The 15,724-nt window shown below is 41.9% G+C and overlaps 1 protein-coding gene across 1 annotated transcript in view; it reads left to right on the top strand.

Moving 5' to 3' along the window:
- cntn5 (contactin 5) overlaps positions 1-15,093 on the top strand; it is a gene marked incomplete at both ends in the record, with an annotated part of 129,213 nt that extends 114,120 nt beyond the window's left edge. Inside the window, 6 exon segments of the mRNA XM_080007323.1 lie at positions 8,395-8,629; positions 9,917-10,026; positions 10,804-10,990; positions 11,718-11,830; positions 12,816-12,984; positions 14,990-15,093. Of these exon segments, the coding sequence (XP_079863449.1) occupies positions 8,395-8,629; positions 9,917-10,026; positions 10,804-10,990; positions 11,718-11,830; positions 12,816-12,984; positions 14,990-15,093 (918 nt within the window).
- Between the last annotated feature and the right edge of the window lie 631 nt (positions 15,094-15,724).

Here is a 15,724-nt window from a genome sequence, read left to right as displayed (position 1 = left end):
TCATTAACAAGTCATAGCTTTAAAAATATTTGCTTGATCTGCACAAGTGACACCTTGTTTGGTAGCTCTGATTCTCCACTTTCAAATGATTTCAAATTTTGCTTGTTAATTTTGTTTTTTTTTACTTATTTATTACATGTTCGAAATAAATCAAATCAATCAATCGAATGATTATTACTTTGTCTCAGGTCGTCAGAGTGGGTCTTCCCTAGTAACAGCTTCAGGATTGTAGGGAAAGAGTAGAATGTTGTTTGCTGTAGATTTGGTATTTTGTTTTTTTCCTGCATTTTGGTTCTAATCCCTCGGCATTGTCCTACTTTGGTGCAGAGACGAACTCAGAGACAAAAGTGGTCAGCCTCTATTCTGTCGTCCTACTTCCCTGTTTTATGTCGCTTTTAGGAGGCAAACATCATCTGGAAATGTGAAAGTGTATTTACTAAAGTGTAGTGTAGTACGGCTACCGATACATGACTGAAGGAAATCTATTTTTCCCCAAAACATCAAAGACCCGCGGAACACTTTTGTTTTCTTCATGGGTTTATTTATTCAACTGGTGGGGGTCCAAATGTTGATGCAAATCTGCGTCAATGTAGAGTGGCCCTTTGAATGAGATGAAAAAAAAGTTGCAAAAAGGTTCAAAATGTTTTTTGACCTTCCTCAGTTAATGAAACCTCAAAGCAGCATCTCCAGGACTGATCTACAGCCTTCCTCAGTTAGCGTAACTACAAGGCAGCATCTCCAGGACAGATCTTCAACCTTCCTCGGTTAGCGTTGCCTCAAAGCATCGTCTCCAGGACTGATCTAAAGCCTTCTTCAGTTAGCCTAGCCTCTAGGCAGCATCTCCAGGACAAGTCTACAGCCTTCCTTAGTTAGCATAACTTCGATGCAGCATCTCCAGGACTGATCTAAAGCCTTGCTCAGTGAATGTAGCCTCAAGGCAGTGTCTCCAGGACTGATCTACAGCCTTCCTCAGTTAGCCTAGCCTCTAGGCAGCGTCTCCAGGTCTGATCTACAGCCTTCCTCTAAATCCAGCTGAGGGACGGCTGACAGACCCTTCACCATGTCTTTTTGATTTTCATTGGACTCTGTGATCCATTGCTGGTACCGGTCACTCTCCCGGGTGACACCCACCAAACCATCCCTCACCCGGTGGATAATCAACTGACAGCCCAGTATCCGTTTCCCCTCCTGAAGAAGGCTGTACATCAACACCCTGCAGCTGCCAACTGCTCCGCTCGGCATGTACACAAACCATACATCATCGTACCCAGTGAAGACCAGATGAACCTGCTGACGCCAATAATCTCCATCAATCATTTCCGGAAGGACTTTCCCTTTGTCCGATATCTACGACAGTTGCAGTTTGGTGCATCCCTCTTAGCAGGGTGTGGTCTAAGTCGAGGGCATCAAAATCGGTTTGTGTTCATGCAGCATCATTCAAAAGCATTCCGCTCTTTTTTAGTTAAAGAACCTCACTTATTACTCCCATGATTTGCCCACATAGCGACATCCACCCACTATTCTGCAATTCTGCCCAAGTTATATGAATTGGCTGCAATCACTTGATCACGTGGTGTCCATACACGCCTTTAGGTGTGTACGAAATGGACAAACCGCTATGTAAAAGAAATTCTTCTGCATGATCGGTGAGGTTAATCTGCCCGCTACAAGAAAACAAAAACGGAGAATATTAAAGATATTTATTCTGCAGAATAAAGAGAAATTCAGTACTGCTCCAAAGCAATGTTCTGACCAGTCTGTTGCTATTACTGATGAAGAGGGCTTTATATAAAAACAGAAGGTGTGGCTTTGGTCAGAAGTCATTCACAAGACTGCCCCTAGGGTGTAATTCACAGGTACTTGCAAAGTTTGGTGGCAGACTAATATCCCTTACAATGATCTTTCAAGGTCCCCTGGGGTTATTCTTCATCCCCATACGAGGTAAACAGGACGAAATATGATCTGGTTCTTCAATGGTAGAATTGACATTATAAAGAGAAAGAACATTTCTCCTCACATAAACTCTGGGGGTCTCCTGGAAACACAGAGGCAATGTTTTACCCCCCCCCCCCCCCCCACAGGTAGAGGCTTTTGTCCTCATTCAAATAGTTGATTGCGTGCATTTTTCTCTCACAGCTATTAATGTTGGCAAACAGTCAAAACCAGAGCTGTCTAAAAGGTATAATGGCCGTGGTTCTCCATCTGTCATTCTCCATCAGCAGTCTTTTGACAGCCACTTTACCTTTTCATCGCTGTCTGAGAATTGACTCACTTCACCTTCTCCGTGGGCCAGTGTCGCCCCTTTTCATTTATTTTTTCTTGTTGTTAAAATGTCACCGGTGCCCACGTGCATTATTTTAGGCTGCCAAGGCGCCACGGGGGAAGGTGTGGACGACACCTCAGAGCGGAGCGCTGTGCCTCCGCCGGTTTCAGCGAAGCGCAAGAGGCATTGCGTCCCACGCGGAAAGAGATGACGCACCCGAGACAACCAGTTGGCACCGGGAGGGGCGCGGCAAGAGGGGGGTGGAGCAGGGGAAGGAGTGGGAGGAGGTTGTGTCTCTGTTCCAGGTGGAAGTGAAGGCATCGCGGGTTCCCCAGCTCTTTGGGAAAGGTGGAGGATCCCGCTGAGCTCCTCTTCCTCCCACGGTGTGGCCTCCTCCGCTACCATTACACTAATGTCAGAAATATACGGTTTCAACACACAGGAAGCTCCCAATCATTCATAAGTGCGATGGTTCAGACCTTCATTGTCGGGACGCCCCATGCAGGATGTCCACCATTAGGTTGCAGGGATACATGATCAGGAGCCGAGCTGTGAATGCCCTTTGTTCCCTTTTCTGTTCCACCTTTTTATTTCTGCCCCTCAGCCCCGAAAAAGGTGCCGGAGGAGGTTTCTCCCTCGGTGGAGTCGGGGGTTTGGGCTTAGCTTCATCCATGTGGTACGGTGCCATGAGGCCGGAGATGGACTGGACTGGAGATGTTGGATTCCTCCACTTTGGGGGCTTGCATTTGAGGGGAGTGCATGGCGCGGCTTTTTAAAAATTTACTTCTGTTCAGTTGACTTCAGAGTTATTACAAGTTCTCTTGGCTAATTGATCCCCTCCCCAAGGGGCATGGAGACTTTCCCCCAAATAATAAAGGAAGGTAGAGTGAAAATAAATACTATTAGTGAAGGGTGTGGCTTCCCTTTTCTAAATCATAAAACACCCATTCCAGCTTCAACCGTCTCACTAATCCTCCCCAGATGCACTGATGCGAACAGCGTGGTTAATTTTAGGATTCCCATGGGAAGCGTTTGACCCTGCAAATTCGTAAGTTCTAGAGCAGACATTGACAAATCCTCGCTGTCATACCATTCAAACTTCTCAGCATGCGGTCTATTTATTTTACAGGTTAAGATAGTTAAAGTTTAGAGAGAGCATGCGGACCTGGAAACATCCTATTTATGGAGTGGACGTGCTCCATTAGCTAATGGAGCAGGCATTAGGCAGGAAGTCCTAAAACCATCTCTGCAGCTAATTGAAACACTCAAACAGCCTCTTGATCAAAGCTCCCAGCGCTTTAAGCAGAAACTTGATTCCTTCAGTCTGAGATCTGAAGTTGCACCTGGAAGGAAGACAGGACGCTAGCCAGGACGCTAGTCAGGACACTAGCCAGGACACCCGCCAAAACACTAGCCAGGACACTAGCCAGGACACTAGCAAAGACACCCGCCAGGACACTAGCCAGGATGCTAGTCGGCATGCTCACCAGGACGCTAGCCAGGACATGAGCCAGGACACTAGCCACGATGCTAGTCAGGACGCTAGCCAGGATTATAGCCAGGACACTAGCGGGAGAGCTGTACATTGTCCTCTACAAGGGACGGCAGGAGCCATGACAAATATTGAATTTTAAATTCATTTTAAGCAGACGCACAATGATGGTGATCCTTAAATCTCAGAGCTGTTCACGAATAATTTATTGAGGCTCACACTGTGAAAGGCTTGGAAACAGGGGAACGTGATTTAAGATGGAAGCTACGTGTCAAGATACAGAACCCAAGAACCCAAGTGATCAGAAATAAAACCAATAAAAATAAAAAATACACCTTGACTCGCTCCTTAGATTTCATTAGGATCAAAATAAGGAACGATCCTAAGGAAATAAGGAACAGTCCTAATGGAATGAGGAGCGATCCTAAGGAAAGAGCCTAAGGAAATAAGGAACGATCCTAAGGAAATAAGGAACGATCCTAAGGAAATAAGGAAAGAGCCTAAGGGAATAAGGAAGGATCCTAAGTGAATAAGGAACGATCCTAAGGAAATAAGGAAGGATTCTCAGGAAATAAGATGTTTTCGATCGATTTGCAAATTTTCACTTGCAAACAAAGACAAAGACAGAAATGTAAAAAGGCGAACCAAAGGCCACCTGTTGGATGTAGATACTAGTGGTGGGTGATTCAGCAGAGTTTGGTTTCAATCCGATATCAAGTAATACTACAGCAGAATCACTAATATCCATACCTATACCGGGGGGATTTAAGCGTGAATGAATCGGATCATTTAGCTCAGCAATAAGAGCAGCCAAATGCCTCTTCATCCAGTACCACTTCTGGCTTTTACAAAGTTTGTCTTGTATTCATTTACAAAAGAAATAAAAATCAATAAAAGAAAGGGGCTCTCAGGGGGAGGCTGCTTTCAGAGGCAGGCGGCTCTCCCCGTTCACCCAGCCGCTGCAAGTGACAAAATATATACGTAGAATAAAAAAAACTAAACTATTTTACTTATTTTGGAGAGAGAAAAGGATCCCTTCTTGGAATCGATCCCATCGATGCTAGAATTGATCTTCAAAAAGAGATGTTGCATCGGTAGTATCGTTACTCTTGGTATGGATCCGCCCATCCCTACCGGATATTTTGGGAATAGGGTCTGTGCGCGGAACGTGCAACAATCGAGCTGAAACCCAAAAGCTATGTATTTGTTCGACCCCCATTACTGAAGTGCAGTGAGCGTCCAGCCGCCCGTGGCTCCTCCAGTTGCTCCGGTGCTTCTTCCCTCGCACGCGGCGTCTGGTCTATTTCAAGAATTTTCAGCCCCGCCCCGGTTCCCCGGTTCTCCTCTTTCCGGCTAAATGCCTTTTGGGAAATTAAACAGCGCTTTGTCGCCAATCAGCGGTAATGAATATTAGAGTAGACGGTGAAGGGATGTTCACCCCTTCTTGGCGGTCTGGGCATGCAGGCCCCCGGCAGTTCCGCCCCTCCGGTCGTCTGCGTGTCCAGAGGGCGGCGGCGGCGTTAAGCTGGATGGATGGACCAAACAGTGGGCGCGGCGTCGCTCATCCGTGTCATAAGAGTCGGCAGCGAGGGACGGCTTCCCTCCACCGCTGGCCGCGGGCGGAGAGGACCGTTAGCGGTGTCCCCCCAAGCATACCATCGCTGAGCCCACCCCCCCCCCCCAGCCGGGAGAATTAGTCCTAACTCAGCCGAGCTCGTCTGGTTGCGCCGCACCTTAATGACCGCCGCTCTAAAGCCCTCACCGCCGTTGCATAATAAGCGTGACGGAAGCTAATTCCGCCACGCGCCCATCAACCTCCTAATTAGGCCGTCACCGAGATCAGTTTCTGTCAGACGGTTTCAAGGCGGGGCAAGCGCTCGGACGACGGCGCCTTCGGGTGCCGCAGCCTCCAACATTCTGGAACCGCGGCGTGACATAGCGACGCGCAGGTGTCTATGTTTGCTCCGATTTTGAGCGGAGAGTGAATTCCCGGAGCTTGCATCCTAATTGGATCCTCACCCTCGCTCTCTTAATAAATTGCATTTGATGTGATTAAGGGCGGAGCAGCTGTTTGAGACACTTCGCCGCCGAAACCGAACCCCGCGCGGGGGCGGGGGGGGCGGGGGGGCGGGGGGGGGGGGGCGGAACTGGAAATAGGATGTTAAACAGCGATTGGAGCCGGATTGGATTTGTTTTCATTACCGGGGATTGACTGTATCTTTATTAACGCTGGCACACGGACGCAGGCGCGGGGAAAACAAAATGGAGGCAAATCATTTAGGGGCTGCACTCCCTCGGGCAGAAATTAGTTCTTCCGGCTCAAAGACGCAGTGTGTAGAATCTAGTGCCATCTAGCGGTAAGTTTGCAGATTGCAACGAAATGAGCCTCCCCTCACCACTCCCTTTCCAACGATGTAGGAGGAGCTACGGTGGTTATGAGCGGAGCAAATGCCCAAAAGCTATTTTATTCTAGACATTAAATCTGATCGTGGGATCGCGTCAGCGGGGTAAATATTTTATTTTCCGTTTGCGGGGTCAAACAGCGGATAGAGAGCCTGCTAACGTGACGGAGGTTCGACGACAAGGACGTGTTTACGTTTGGTTTGTCCCTTCTGGGCTACTGTAGGAACATGGCGGCGCAACATGGCGGCCTCCGTGGAAGCGTACCCACTCCCTGTGTAGATAAAAATGTCTCATTCTAAGGAAACGCCAACACGATTCTTATTTTTTTTATGGGATTATACACAAAGCAAAACATACTCCATTTGTGCCGTCCGTTCAGTGAATTCTACATGCTGCACCTTTAAGTAATCTGAATAGAAATCATCCCAACCCCCCCCCCCCCCCCCCCAAAAAAAAAAAAAAAAAGAATATTAGAAGCACATCATCATAGGTCACATCATAATGTGACCTTTAAAAAACATATTTTAAAAACAAATTCTGTCCTTTTTTAGTCATTCAGTCATTCTCTGGTCATTTACACCCATTTTATGCTGCTCTTGTTTTGCTGAAGTTAGGGTTAGTGTTTTTTTTACTAGTTGGTAGTAATAAAAGGCCATTATGTATAATATAGTATAATATTTACCTTTTTTATTAAATGCATTTAGCTTAATTTGAGTATTTTATTTAGTGCAATTTTGTATATTTTATTTTATTAGCTTATTCTCACCCTGTTTCTAATTGATTTTATTAGTTTGATCATTTAGTTATTAAATGTGCTTCGCTTGTTTGCTTTGCTTTTATTGTTGCTGTTTTGCCATTTGATGGCCTTCTCTTAATGTAAAGCAGTTTTTGAGTTGCATGTCATGACCGGTGCTGTACAAATAAAGGTTATTCTATGATTATAATTATTATTATTAGTAGGTATTCTAACATACTATATGAACCTGATACATGTGTGCACAGTGTTCAGAGATGTGGAATCCCATGGCTGGTAATAGCTTCACCTCCCGCTCGGGGCGCACGGGGCTCTGCCCGCTGATCCCAATTAACAGAAGCATCGAGGCGTGGTGTTAAAAAGTACGCGGCATTTACTGCTAATTTGTTTCAAAGGAAAGAGATTACTGTCGGGAGCTTTTTGGTGTAAGCACTGGAAGTACATTACTGGTAGGAAAAGTCTTTTGAAAAAATGGGAGGAAAAATACATTCGAGAGCCTTGTTCTTGGTTTTCCATAAAAAAGAAAGATCCTTTTTTTGGAAATAAATACAATAAAATAATTTTAATAATTAAGAAATACAAAATACGATAAGAAGTACAATAGACATAAAAAATACAATTAAGAAATACAATAAATATATGAACAAAAAAAATGTAAAATAGTCTTCTGTGTTTCTAAATTCATGAAGATTAATGAAGTGTTATATGTTAGATAAATGTCTTATACTTGGAGTTTTTCATATAAATCATATAAGACTAAGAATAGATCACAAAATGCCAACATTTAACTGTTTTCTGTTCAATGTATTTCACTGTAAAAAATGTATTTATCCAATCTGACAGAAAATAACTAGATAAATCCCACAGATATACAATAAATAATAATGATTATTATAACCATAATAATAACAAATAATAATAATAATAATTATTATTATTTAGTAATAATAGCCCAGGTTGTATGTGTTCTTCATGATTCTTATAATTATAATAATAATAATAATAATAATAATAATAATAATATAAATCATAGTAACTGTCATCATAATAATTCTAATAATAATAGTAATAATTATAGTAATAATAATAATAATAATAGTCATAATCACAATAGTCCTTATGATAATAATCATAACAATAATAGCCATCGTCCTAATCATAGTCATAATCATATTCATATTCATGATCATAACACTAACCGTATAATCATAATGGTCATTAGCATAACAATAACAGTAATAATCATAATCATATTAATAGCCATGATCATAACAATAATAGTATAATCATAATTGTTATTATCATAACAATAATCATAAGTCATATTAGTCATAGTCACATTGGTCGTAATCATCGTGATAGTCATCATCATAATATAAACACAGTGAGTGATTGTGAGTGATTGTGAGTGATGAGTATGTTGTACTCGCTATAACACTTCAAAATGGCCGCAGTGCTTGCTGACGTGTTGTCTCTGTGCAGCCCGTGTCGGAGGAGTTCCAGAACGGCGAGGGCTTCGGCTACATCGTGGCCTTCCGCGCCAACGGGACGCGCGGCTGGAAAGAGAAGATGGTGACGTCGGCCGACTCCACCACCTACAAGTACCGCGACGAGACCTTCCCGCCGCTCACGCCCTTCCAGGTCAAGGTTGGCGTGTACAACAACAAGGGGGACGGACCCTTCAGCGCCGTGGTCACCGTGTACTCCGCCGAGGGAGGTCAGTGGGATCGGGACAGGCACCGCGCACATGCTTCTAGGACCTCTCCTTACTCCACTACGTCTCTAACACTACTTTTGTTTTATTGTAACGCCCGAGTCAGCGGCTGATTCAGGATTTCTCATGGATGACTGAACTTTGACCTTTGACCTGTCTCTTAATCGTGGTTTCTAAGACACTAATAACATTTGGTAATAGTTTTGTCATATTCATACCAGGAGCTGTGGCTGCCATCAAAAAAACTTTAATTCTTTCTTAAGTGCATTTCAATTCATCTTTAAGTACTTTTATTTTTCAGAGCATTTGGGCAACACCTCCACATCCGTCGTTAGCTTTAGTGGTTGGACGGGATAAGGGGTGTGCAAATTCTGAAACACGGCAGGAACATACAGCTCTCAATACGTTAAACAGCACTAACAGTTCATTATGAATTACTGAACACGCCCAAACATCCACAAATACAATGAAGGTTTCACAAAATCTGGAACAGGGTTTGAAATGCTGTTTAGGCTTTTGATTATAATGTAGTCCAGCTTTGACCTCTATAAGTACAGTAGTTAATTTTCTTTTTATCTCGACTTGGTCTTAAATGCTGTGTAGAAAAAGCAGTGGAATCCACCTTTTCCCTGTTTTCACAAATAAAATAACATTTAGATTTTTTTGAGTCTGAAATTGTATTTTAAATTCTGTTTAATCTCAATAGAATGATACAAACCATGTCTTTGTTTTCAAGTTCAGCCAGGCACCAGTCAGGTCTGTCAGAGACACAAGTGCGTGACTGAAAAATCTGAGCTTTTTGAACGCACCATAGTGTCCGGCGCTGGGAATCGTTCAAAATTTCTAAATACATTATAAATTTTCTGCTAATGTAAAAACAAATACAAGTTAGAAGGTATTGGCGGATCACAAATTTTTTTTCGCGGAATGTATGTACGGACGACTTAAGCACGGTGCATGAAGCCCAACGTGTTTAAACTTGAACTGTGAATTAATGATCTTGTCATGTTGCTTATTTATATCTACCAAAAGTACCTGTTTAATTGTGTTTTGTTCAATAATTGCAATGGTTTTATTTATCTTTTTGAAAGACATCACTGAAGGTCTCAAGTAATATACTTAAATATATTAAGCAGTACATATAAAATATGCACCATGTTGGAAATTAGATTTGAAGGTCTGTCGTTAATGTATAGTACAGTGGTATTCCATTGGAGCCGGCGGGTTTTGCTGTTTTTTATGCTGTTTTTTTTCTGGTTTTCTGTAAAATGTTATTTTCCTGCTCCTCAGAGCCCAGAGAAGCTCCGTCTGACGTCAAGGCGTCCAGCGTCTCCTCCTCCGAGATCAGGGTCACATGGAAATCTCCCAACCCCGGGCCTGGAAGACCCAGAGGATACGAGGTGTGTGTGTGTGTGTGTGTGTGTGTGTGTGTGTGTGTGTGTGTGTGTGTGTGTGTGTGTGTCTGTGTGTGTGTGTTCCAGTTATGTCGATGTCCACACAACACACAATGTTTGACCATGAGCTTCACACATTTGCTCATTATTTTATCCAGTGGTTAGAATACTCAGACCTTTTAGTTCAGTAAAAGCACAAATACTCCATTACTTTAATAAAAAGTACAGGTGCCACAGTGACATTTCTACCTAATCATCAGTAAAAGTATGTAAGTAACTGATAGTATTAAAAGTAAAAGTACTTGTCACAGCCAGCACCTTGATAAAGCAGAATAATAATAAGAATAATAATAATAGTAATAATAATAATACCACTACTACTACTACTGCTACTACTACTACTACTACTAATAATAATAGTTTAATACTTCATAAAGTTCTAATGTTGATTTTTTAAATGCTCATACATATTTTCATTATGATTTACAATAAAGTACGATTATAAAAGGTGGTAAGGATATGAACAGCTTGATAGATCCAGTCCCTGATTTTGATGTAAATAAATATAAATCCTGGTATTTTCTTTTAAAATAAATAATCTTGGCTGTGTGAGAAGTGAACTGCCAAAAGTAGAGATATTTGCTTTGAAATGTAGTGCAGTGAATGTCCAAAGTCTCCTAAACGGAATATAATGTATGGAGACTGTAGTACGGAAACGAGTATAACGGAACTTAGATACAGTAAGCCAGTATTTAGTTCCTCTCCCGCGCTGCATCCCGCCAGGTGAGCTACTGGACGGACGCCGAGCAGGAGGATTCTGGGAAGAAGCGGCGGACGGTGAAGAACGAGACGTCCATGGTGCTGTCGGCGCTGGAGGGCGACACGCTCTACCACGTCACCGTCCGGGGCTTCAACAGCATCGGGCCCGGCCCGGCCAGCGCCGCCGCCAGCGGCCACACCCGCAAGACCCGTGAGTGAAGCACTTTATACACTGTTTACTGTTTGTATACGTATATACACTGTTTACATAAAAAAAAAAAAAAATCTAATTAAATTAAAACCCGAATAAATAAATAAATAAAATAAAAGAGCAAAACAATTACAAATAAAAAAATATCAATTGATCAAAAATGTTTATAATAAAAAATAAATGAATGAATAAAAAGTAAAACTAAATAAATAATAAAATAATAAAAATAATACAACTATTAAATTAAATTGTAGGGTTGGTGTAGGGGCTTGTCTAGGAAGAGCAGAAACATAAGGTCAATGCTATGTGCAAAAACTTGGCAAGATTTTTTTTCCTTTTCTAAATAAGAAGATAAGTATCTTAAATGATAGAATGGGATGTTGAATCTGAAAACAGTTCTCAAAACCTAACGCTAAAATTATGAAAAATGTCTTGAAAGTTCTTCTTTCAGAGTGGAGAGCAAACTTCAGCTGTTCTCTTTTGAAAAAAAGAGTTTATTTTACCTGAAGAAAATTCAATGAATAACAACAAAAAGTTGACATATATGTCAAAAATACTTTTATCTTATTTTGACAATCATCTGACTTTTTTAAGGATTTTATTTTGGCCAGTCAAATTTGGGCAGTTGGTCCGCCGTAAACCACTTTATTATTATTATGATGAACCTTCATTTATCATAAGGACAGAAGGTGACCCTGTTTGACCTCTGACCCCTGACCCCCCTCAGCTCCAGCCCAGCCGCCCAGGAACCTGGTGTGGATCCAGGAAGGAAACAACGTCACCCTGACCTGGGACCCGGTCAGGTCAAAGGTCAACGAGTCGGACGTCATCGGCTACATGGTGAGGATGCTGCTGCGGGCGTGGTCAGATGAGATGAGGTGAGGGTTGGGATGGATGCACTGAGGTTAGATTGGGGTCCTGTTCCATTCAATTAGATTAGGGTTGGGTTCAATAAGGCAAGTTAATTCAGCCGAGCTTTAACTACACATTTGTTTTGGTAAAATTAAATGAGGTATAGATTAGATTAACCCGTAGCAAATAAAGTTAGGTTCCATTTAATTAAATAAGGGTTAGGGTGAGGGGTTCATTAATACTGATTAGGTTTAATGAGCTATGGGTTAGTTTAGGTTAGGTTTAATTAAGTATGGGTTAATTAAGCTTACGTTTAATTAGGTATGGGTTGTTTCAGGTTAGGTTGAATTAGGCATGAGTTAGTTTAAGTTAGGTTTAATTAGGTTTGTGTTAATAAATGTTAGGTTGAATTAGGCATGAGTTAGTTTAGGTTAGGTTTAATTAGGTATGGGTTAGTATATGTTAGGTTTAATTAGGTTTGTGTTTGTAAATGTTAGATTTAATTAGGTATGGCTTCGTTTAGATTAGGTTTAATTTGGTAAGAGTTAGTATATGTTAGGTTTATTTAGGAATGGGTTAGTTTAGATTAGGTTTAATTTGGTACGGGTTCATTCAGGTTAGGTCTAATTAGGCATGAGTTAGTTTATTTTAGGTTTAATTAGGTACGGGTTAGTTTCGGTTATATTAAATACAGTGAGGTAAAGATTAGGATTAGATTGAATTAGTGGTTAGGGTTAGGTTACATTAGGTTTAATTTGGAAACCATGACATCAAAGCAGGTTACCTTACATCTTAGCCCTCAATTTTTCAAGGGGAAACTTCAACATAACAGATTAAAGCACAGATTAAGATGCTGTTTTTTCAAAATAAAAGCATGAGGATTCACCCAGGATCCTGTTTGAATCCCAAACACCCTCAGTCCAGGATTCAGCGCTGGTCAAACATACTAAACATGCTGGTGCGGCCCCTGTAGGTGCTACTCCGTCAGGACGGGCGGGGCCACAGCCAGGTGACCAGGACCATCAACCCCTCCACCGTGCTGTTCTTGCCCGAGGGAGGCACCTACATCCTGGAGGTCCGAGTGCTGAGCGAGGGCGGCGAGGGGGCACTGAGCTCTCAGGTCCGGGTCGTCACCTCCTCTGGTGAGCGGGGAGGGGTTCCCAACCGGGGGTCCACGGTCTGCTTAGAGGGACGCCAAGGATGAATTCAGGGCAACAGGGCCTTACCTGATTGGAGGATAATAATAATGATGATTATTAATATTATTATTATGAGTAGAAGTATTCTTCTTCTTCTTCTTCTTCTTCTTCTTCTTCTTCTTCTTCTTCTTCTTCTTCTTCTTCTTCTTCTTCTTCTTCTTCTTCTTCTTCTTATCATTATTATTATTATTATTATGTTAATTATGATGATAGCTGTAATAATAATTATTAGTTAGGGTTAGGGTTGATAATATAATGATAATGATAATAATAGTAATAAGTATAATAATAACCTTCCATAGACAACTTGTAACTCAAGGTTTTTTACATGAATAGAATAATAATAATAATAATAAAAATAATAATAATAATAATTATTATAATAATAATAATAAAATAAAAACAACAATAATAATATAGTAATAATAATAATAATAATAATAATAATAATAATAAAGAAAGAAGCAAAACTAAGCCTGAAACTACTCAGCTATTCTTTAAATAATTCTCAAATTAGTTCCATAAAACATTGTTGCATAAAATGTTCACTTTTAAATCCACGCGTAGCGGCGTGTCTTGTGAGGATGCCTCCAGAGATATTTTGACTTTGGTTTTATATGTATTCTATATTTTAATTTTATGTGGTGTGTCTTTTGCCTTAGTTGGAGTCGCTCGCTCCATTACCTGAGCTCTGGAAGTCATTTCTCTTTCCGCCGCGTTCCCATCTCTTCTTCCTCCGTTAATGGAGTCTCCGCAGCTGTTTCAAGGAGCCAAGTTTTCTTTTGATAATTTGCTTTTAATTAGCGCCCCCGCGCAGCCGAAACCGCCGTTTAACTTGCAAGCAACAGGACGAGCAGCGTGTGCGCTCTGTTTTCCATATCTAGTAACCAGGGCCAGGGGTCTGACTGCCCCATGGAGCTCCAGACAGGAAGGGTCGGAAAGAACACTGATTAACCTTGAAATATGACAAAATCCTTTTGTTTGGCAAAGGTTGGATTGGGATCATATAACATGAGGATAGGTAAGAATTTGATTAGGGTTAGATTGAACAGGGTGAGGTTATGTTCATTCTCGTATAGTTTAGGATTAGATTCAAGCAGATATCATTACGTTAGAATACATTAGACCACATGACGTCAGAACCCAAATTTCTCAAAGGGAAACTTCGACATAACCGATTAAACCACAGACGAAGAATTTTTTTTTTTCCAAAAAAAAGCACGCTCGCTATTGCAATTCTCTGTAAAGACAGATCCCCAGCACCCTCAGCCCAGGATTCAGTGCTGACCCTCTGATTATACATACAAGTTGAGTTAAATGAGTCAAAGTCAAAGTTGCTAAAAATATAAAGTGTGTGTATAAAAAATATAAATGTGTGTGTATATATACATATACATATATATATATATATATATATATATATATATATATATATATATATAGTTCAACTCAATATATATATATATATATATTGAGTTGAACTATTTATCATCTAGCTGGGACCCCTTGGAACCTCTTAAAGGACCCTTGTGGGTCCCCGGACCTCATGTTAATGGTCTCAACGTGGGGCCCAAGGACACACAATGTTTAAATGATCTTTAAATCATTTAAACAACGTTGTTTGTTTACAATGAATATCTACAGATTTTCATTGTAAACAAACAAAGAAAATTTCAACATTGTGGGTAATTGTGGAAAATCTGAGACGTGGTGTCTTCCTGCTTCTCCGTTCAGGACTAAAAAACCCTGAAAAGCATTGTTCACCCGTCCTTGTGCTCCATCTATCATCCCCCCTCTCTCTTTTCTTTAACAAAGAGCAGCTTCTCCTCACACGGCTCCCACTCTCTCCCCAAACAAACAACTGAGCAAATCAATTCCTCATCTAGTCCTTAATGGGACCAGCTTCGCATCTATCCACAATAAAAACACTTTTCTTTCTTTGCTGCAGGTGTTCGTGCAAAAAGCAGCCAGTGTTCCGTGCATCAGCGGACACATTTCCCAGCATGCACTGCGCTGCTCCTGGCCGCTCTGGTGCCTTTAGCGTCCTGGTGAGGAACCTCAACGGACGGAGCGGCCCGCTCCCTCATCCCACCGGACCGTCGCTTTGCTCTTGGCCTTACCAATACTGGAAGGACCCGACCTGGAAGGACCCCAACATGGAAGGACCCGACCTGGAAGGACCCATCCTGGAAGGATCTATCTAGGGAGGACACCAATATGGCGGGACCCCCAGCCTGGAAGGACTCATCCATGGAAGGGTGCCAGCCAGGGAGGACTCGACCTGGGAAGGGCCCGAGCTGGGTGGGCAGGGCTTCACATCCACCAATCAACATGTCAGCGTTTTACGATGTTTCTTCCTTTCCGTTTCCAGTTTTGGGAAACCTCCCGACCTTTCTTTTCCTTTTCTTTCGCTCTTTGCGACATCCCTGTAGTGTTGTACCGTTCTGTACGTTGTGTGGATTTTCATGAGAGTTTTATTGTTTTATTTCCATCGTCCGTGGGACCTTCAGTCCTACAGGCCGGCGTCAGAAACCTTACAGAAAGTTCTACGGACCGTGGATGATACCTGGACCACCTTTCTTCTCTTTTGGCTTTTTGTCTTTTCTTGATCTGCATCATTTAACCCCTTGGCTGCCTAACAAGCGACGAGCTCGGTAGAGATAAGTGCATTGTTTTCTTATTC

The sequence above is a fragment of the Zeus faber genome (assembly GCF_960531495.2).
Source record: "Zeus faber genome assembly, chromosome: 9".
NCBI lineage: Eukaryota > Metazoa > Chordata > Actinopteri > Zeiformes > Zeidae > Zeus > Zeus faber.
This window is presented reverse-complemented; position numbering and strand designations above follow the sequence as displayed.